General features: G+C 45.8%; 1 protein-coding gene across 1 annotated transcript; it reads left to right on the top strand.

The window, feature by feature from the left end:
* Positions 1-4,012: 4,012 nt before the first annotated feature.
* On the top strand, positions 4,013-5,570 carry LOC309356077 (uncharacterized protein; the record flags this gene model as incomplete). The annotated part of the gene is made up of 2 exons (XM_081887257.1): positions 4,013-4,045; positions 4,680-5,570. The coding sequence occupies exons 1-2, from the start codon at positions 4,022-4,024 to the stop codon at positions 5,568-5,570; spliced, it is 915 nt and encodes a 304-aa protein (XP_081743383.1). The 5' UTR covers positions 4,013-4,021.
* Positions 5,571-7,486: the final 1,916 nt, after the last annotated feature.

The following is a 7,486-nucleotide window of genomic DNA, read 5'->3' as shown; positions in this document are numbered from 1 at the left end:
CTTTCTTTGCCAGGAAGTTACCTGACAGTTTCAATGAAGCCAAGTTCATCACTTTTAGCATGTTGGTCTTCTGCAGTGTTTGGTTATCCTTCATTCCTTCATATATGAGCACCAAAGGAAAATACATGGTGGCTGTGGAGGTTTTCTGTATCTTAGCATCCAGTGCTGGGTTGCTGGGCTGTATCTTTTCCCCAAAATGTTATCTAATTTTGTTGAGGCCAGAGCTGAACAATAGGGAACAGCTAATAAGACAAAATATTTGTTGAATGTGTCCATGAATTCTTCTGTAATCTGCAGTGCCCAATATGTGTATGTTCTACATTTTTTCCTTGCAGCATTTGTTGTATGCAAATTTTCTTTGCAGCTCTCCAAACACACTCTAGCAGTTTGTTACTAGATCTCGTCATATGTACATCCATGCCCATGAATCCATATCTGATATGCATAAGACCTTTATTCTTTTTGGTGTGTGTTGTTTACTTTATTGTGGGTTATGGCTTGTTCCAGTAGTTGTATAGATGGCAAGGGTGATGAACCTCTTTCCTCCTGAGAGTCATATTTCATTCTGGACAACCTTTTGAGAGGCATGTATCAGTCCCTCTCTGTCCATCTAAGGAATGAAGAAGCACTGTCAAACTTCAAGGAAACATTTCAGACAGGTAAAACCACCTAAGGAATGTGTAAAGCAGCACTGGTATATGATGTGGCCAAGGGAAAGCCTTAATAGAGAGATGTGGAAGGATCACCCTTAGCCCTCAGGTCTGAGGTGCATTACCCCTGTTCTAAGAAGTCATCCATTTGTAATAGCCAGGTGAACTTTGCTTGCCTTTTGTGCTCATTGTCACAACTACAAAGATTAATAATACAATTCATAGGATCCCCAAATCTTCACTAGCAAGGACGTTTCTTGGACAACCCATTTGGCTGTAATTTATTTTGTAATAGTTGCTTATTGAGCCAATAAACTAAATTCCAATATCTGACAGAGCTGGCATGCTTTTTGGTCCTCTTCTTAATCTGAAACCAAGGTAGCAAGATGCAGCCATCAGTCAATAGTGATGTATTTCCCCTTTCTATTCCCTGGCTAAGTTTCACCACCAGATATAGCCAAAGCATCTACAGTTCTAAAACTGAACTATAGACAGTTTGAAATAAATCTAAATATTTTCATCCAGGAATATCTGAACAAACAGTGAGTAACAACGTTGGGGGAACCTTAAGGTAGATGACAATGACCCGACAGACCTCCTCCCAGAAAAAGCTAATCCGTCCAAGAGGGCAAGAGCAGGAGCAGAAGGTATTCCTCCCACTCCTAACGCTGACCCACCCATGCCTCTAGAACAAGATATCAGAGGAGCCCCCTACCAAGAGATTTGCATGTTGTCTGCAGAAACTATGGTTCTGGTTCTCCAAAGACTGAATGAAATCCTCACCAAAATAGTTAACATTGAGAAACAATTGGATACTAGCTCCTCCCCTTTAAATGCCCAAGGGCTTGAAAGAATGATAAGAAATGACTTTGTTAACAACTCACCAACTCAATCTATGGATGAAGTGAGGTCCTGTCAAGTCTTGCAAATGAACCAGATAATGCTTGAGATTCACCGATACACTCATAGGTGGATGAACCGCAGACAAATTACTATGTCCTTGTCTCAGCTCCTGAATTACCATTACCGAAATGTAGATCTAGAAAATTTCCACTTCCTGCCTACCGTGAGAAACACAACACACCTATTTATGACTTTTAGGTCATCAGCCTTCCCATCTCGACTCATGGAGATAAAGGATACTCTATGGTGGTTCCATTCTCTCCACCCAGTGAGGGTATTTAAGGATGAAACAAGGAGGCAATTGGTCCCTTACATAGAGTCAAAGCTAATGCGGATAAGGGAAACCAAGCTCAACACTAGAAACACTAATCGCCCGAAGGAAAAAAAGAACTCTGTAAGCCTAGAATTACAAGACCTGAAGAAGAGGCTAATGAGTATAAAGCCTGAGATTTCTAACCTAAATATAAAGACAGTAGAGCCTAGAGCACAATATTTAAAGACGTCCAACAGCTCTTTATCCTGTAGAAAGACATCAGTGCAACTCCCTGTTTCCTTTTCAAACGACACAGAATTAAATGAGGAATTTGGCACCTCCGACATTTCTATGGCAACAACACCTAAAGAACTCTATGTTGCTGACAATCTGGAGATATCCAGCACCAAATCTACATCTGGACCTTTGCCTAATGTTCCAAAAACTTATCAGAATGATCAACCTTCTCTACTATACTCCTGGCGAGACAGGATGGACAGATCTTCCGAAGCTGGCTCTTTGTTGGCCAGTGATCCACATTTCATAGCGCATACCTCATTAATACTCCGACAGCCGCAGATAGAACCAACAATCCTCCAATCAACCCAGGAGGAAGAGGGCGATTGACAGTTAATGAAACACCATGAGACTGTCCTCCCCGCTTGGGGTGCGGTTGGTTGGGTTTTATCTTCTAGGGATACTTACCCTATCAAACCTCCACCTCTCCCCATACCATTTTGACCCAGGAGTCCTGGCCCAAGGATGACTTGTTATTGAGGGGATGTTACCCCTCTATTGGGGAGGCTAGTATGGGGTCTGGGATTTCCACTATCGAAGGGCTAGGGAGGAATGGCGGTGGGGCTAGATATCTCTGTCGGTGAAGGGTTTTGAGATGCAGTGATCCTCGAACCCCTTCCAATCTACGCCCCATCCCAAAAGATAAGGGTAGGGAGAGCAAGGATTACCCACCTCCGTCATTGGTGCTGTGCAATGCCAGGTCCATAGGCAACAAAACCGCCACCATGCGTGACTTTTTTGTCTCGCAGGGGATTGACCTGGCTTGCGTGACGGAGACCTGGGTACGGGAAGGTGAAGTAGTCTCCCTACATGAGATAACACCCCCAGGTTTCTCTGTTCTCCATCAATCATGGACTGTGGGTTGGGGGGGGGAGGAGTAGCATTGTTAATCCGGGAGGATTGCTCTTTCAGAGCTCTGCCATCACCGGCGATCTCCGGCATTAAATGTGTTGGTCTTGTGTGGGGCACCAAGGAGAGCTTGGTTGTCTGGCTGGTGTACCGACCACCCAGCACACCGGCAGCCACCCTGTCAGACCTGCTGGAGGTGGTGGCGGGCTGGGCCTTGGAGTTCCCAAACCTACTGGTTTTGGGAGACTTCAACGTCCATGCCGATGCCGCTCCCTCCTCACAGGCTCTGGACCTAGTGACTTCCATGGCAACACTAGGGCTCTCCCAGTTTGTTTTGGGCCCCACTCATCAAGCAGGCCACACGCTGGATCTGATCTTTGGAGCTGGCATAGATGTGATCATGCTCCCTCCTGTGGAAGTGCCATGGTCTGATCACTACGCTCTGAAAGCCAAGATTTACTTCCCGCTCCTCCCCTGCTCAGGTGGCGAACCTACTTGGGCTCATCTGCGAAAACAGATGGATCCTGATAGATTCTGACAAGCCTTGCAGGACCCTGCTCCTCCTGGCAACTCATTAGATGACCTTGTTGAGGACTGGAATAACTGGCTCTTGGCAGCCATTGATGACATCGCGCCTAAGCGGCCTCTGCGACCCCGTCGAAACCGGGCCCCTTGGTTTACTGAGAAGCTCCAGAAAATGAAGCGGGATGTCAGACAGCTAGAGCGAGTATGGCGACAGACTTGTGATGGAGCCTCAAGAACATCTTATAGGACGCTTATGAAAGCCTACGAGATGGCTATGAAAGCTGCTAAGAAATCTTACTTTGCAGCTTCCATTGCATCCGCTAGCTCTCGCCTGTGCAACTTTTTAGAATAATTAGGTCCTTAGGAGGACAACCAAATTTAAGCACAAATTCGACCCACAGCTGTGAGGCATTCGCGAGCTTTTTTGCGGAGAAAGTCCTGTTGCTCCGCCGTGACCTCCCTGCCGATACAGTGACTGAACTGGAGGCCCCTCGAGTGACTTCAGGTCCAGTGCTGGACCATTTCGATCGGATACTCCCTGCTGATGTGGATAGACTCCTCCAAGTTGGTAGGCCCATCACCTGCCTCCTTGATCCGTGCCCTTCTTGGCTGATTAGGGAGTGTCCAGATGTTGCGCGGACCCCCCTGGTTGAAATTATCAATTTGTCCCTTGACACGGGGACATTCCCAGGGGAACTGAAGGAAGCAGTTGTGTGTCCACTCTTAAAGAAAACTTCATTAGATCCCTTAGACCTATCCAATTACTGCTCAGTTTCAAATCTTCCATATCTGGGTAAGGTAATTGAGAGAGCGGTTGCTGAACAGCTTGGTAGGTTTCTGGAGGAAACATCAGCTTTAGATCCATTTCAGTCCGGTTTCCGTCCTGGTTTTGGGACCGAGACGGCTCTGGTTGCCTTCACAGATGATCTCCGTAGACAACTGGATTGAGGCGGGTCAGGACTGCTGATCCTTTTAGATTTGTCAGCAGCCTTTGACACGGTCGATCATAATCTTCTGGTCTTGCAGACGTGGGGATACAGGGCATAGCCCGTAACTGGCTGTACTCTTTTATCTCTGGTCGGGGACAGAGGGTGGCACTAGGGAGGGAAATGTCATCACGCCATTCCTTGGTGTGTGAAGAGCCACAGGGCGCAATTCTCTCCCCGATGCTTTTAAACATCTTTATGCGCCCCCTTGCTCAGATTATCCGGAGCTTTGGGCTGGGCTGTCACCAATATGCTGATGACACTCAGCTCTATCTGCTGATGGATGGCCACACCGACTCGGCCCCGAACACACTGACCAGATGCTTCGAAGCTGGGGCTGGATGGTTTCGTGGGAGCCGATTGAAACTAAATCCTTCGAAGACAGAGGTCCTATGGCTGGGTCGGGATGGCATGGGGATGAGGGACCAACTCCCTTCTCTTGCGGGGGCCCAATTAGTGCCATTGCCTTCCGTTAAGAGTTTGGGTGTAATCCTTGACACCTCCCTTTCCATGGAGGCGCAAGTTACAGCAACAGCCAAGGCGACATTTTTCCACCTTCGCCGCATCAAGCAGTTGGTCCCTTACCTTTCCCGCCCCGACCTGGCCACAGTGATCCATGCGACGGTCATCCCCAGGCTTGACTACTGTAATTCGCTCTATGCGGGGCTGCCCTTGAAGCTGTCCCAGAAACTCCAGCGGGTACAGAATGCTGCAGCGAGGCTCCTCACGGGGTCTCTGCCATGGGAGCATATTTACCCAGTGCTTTTCAAACTGCACTGGCTCCCGGTAGAGTACAGGGTCAGATTTAAGGTGCTGCTTTTGACCTTTAAAGCCCTTCACGGCCTAGGACCCTCGTACCTACGGGACCGCCTCTCCTGGTATGCCCCACGGAGAGCCTCAAGGTCCATAAATAGCAACACCCTAGTGGTCCCGGGCCCTAAGGAAGTTAGATTGGCTTCAACCAGAGCCAGGGCCTTTTCAACTCTGGGTCCGGCCTGGTGGAACGCTCTGCCTCATGAGACCAGGGCCCTGCAGGATCTGATTTCTTTCCGCAGGGCCTGTAAGACAGAGTTGTTCCGTCTGGCCTTTGGCTTGGAACCAATTTGATTCCCTCCCTCCCTTTCTTTCTTTTTTTCTTTCCTTCTCCTCCTGTGATGAGGCTTCATTTTAATATTTTAATGTTTCCATATTTTAATGTTGTATTTTAATTTTGTTTTTAAGTTGTAATCATTCAATTTGTTTTTATTATTGCTTGTAAGCCGCTCTGAGCCCGGCCTTGGCTGGGGAGGGTGGGGTATAAATAAATATTATTATTATTATTATTATTATTATTATTATTATTATGTGCATGGTTACACTGCTGGTATACTGTAATTGAGAGAATGTGTATGTGTACCCTCTACTTCTTCAGTTACCTTTTTGCTTGTCTATAAAACAATAGACAGGGTGATGATACAATGACTGCTGCAACTGAAACAAGAGAATAGCACCAGCAATAGTGCAGTAAATAAAGAGTTCACTTGTAATTGTTCAAGATAAAATCTATTTTGGAAAGAGAAGAAATGAACTCTGAACCACTGATATATTACGAGTACAAGTGAACTCTTTATTTACTGTGTTTGTTATTATTTAAGATAAAACCAATCTGGGAAAGAAACTAGTTTTGTCATTTTTATAGACGTTTATGGTTTGTTTACAGATCATTGCCTAACTAGCATGTTTTATGAACAGGGCTGTAATATGGGTATAAATTCACTCCCCCCACGAATTAAACACAATCCCAATGCCGGCACCCCCCCCCCCGAACAATGTGAAAGCCGATTTTCAATCAGCCGCTTAAGGAGTAGTTTAAAGAGACAAACGTGAAGGGAAAATTTTCGGAGGCACACACAAACCAGGTGGGCAAATATACCCGCACACAAATACAGAGCACCCCCCAGCAGATTTAAGGTCAAACGTTCAGCAATCGTTCTTACACCAACTGCTCAGACACTCCAATTAAATAAATCAAACCAATACGCAATAAGTAGGGTAGAATTAGCAGCATAAAATAAAATTAAAATTAGCACTCTCAAAAACGCAGCTGTGCTGGAAACACACACTGGAAGACCCCCTACACAGCGAAAAGGCTTTGGGATCAAAGATGAAACTAGGGGGGTATTCTGTGAAAAGTAAAGGGGGAAATGATGGTGGGGAGGAAGGAGGATTTAAAGACAAGGAGAAAGGAAAAAGTAATCACAAAAGTAATGAAGGAGGATTTGAGGGCAAGACTTCCCTTTCTCAGAAGTCTTCTTCAAAGTTAGCTCCACGTGGCCGCTTCTATGCAAGAACATGGAGGTGAGGATCCTCCTGACTCGCACAGGACGACAAAGAGAAAATGAGGTCGGGGAAAGGCTAGCACTGCAGCATAAAGGCTGCTGGACACGCCCCCCCCCATGGCACCTGGTTGGACGGCCACCGGGGGGGGGCGTGAGTGCCAGCCAGGTGAGCTGGAGGCAGGGGGCAACGCCCCCTGCTAGGAGCGGTGTTCAGGCTCCCGCCCACAACCACTCCCCTCTCTTTCAGGGAGGAGAGTCTTTATGGTTTGTTTACAGATTATTGCCTAACTAGCATGTTTTATTTATGGATGGATGAGATTTTACCTTAAGCTGGTCTAGGACCGTAAGAAAGATTTGGAATTTGTAATATACAGTTTGTGTATATTACAAATTTGTGTACTTTAAGTAATGTATGCATTTATATGAACACTTATTTGTACACATTGCTTAGCTGGAGAGCTGCAATATATATATATATAAAATCTGGAGAAATGTGAAATGTGAATTTAAAATGGTGGCTATGTTTTAATTTGTGCATTGTTTTGGAAAGTGCAAATTTTGCAAATTTGCCTTAAAATGTGATGTAAAGATCTTCTCCAATCAGGCATTTAAAAGCTCCAATGCATATTCCTAGTCTGATAAGTGGAAAAGAAAACTTCTATTCAGATGTGATAAACATGTTTTCTTTTGCAATTCCACAAGGAA

Source organism: Podarcis melisellensis (assembly GCF_964234715.1).
Source record: "Podarcis melisellensis genome assembly, chromosome: 13".
In the NCBI taxonomy this organism is placed as follows: Eukaryota; Metazoa; Chordata; class Lepidosauria; order Squamata; family Lacertidae; genus Podarcis; species Podarcis melisellensis.
Note: the sequence above shows the minus strand (reverse complement) of the source record. Positions and strands in the feature narration are given on the sequence as shown.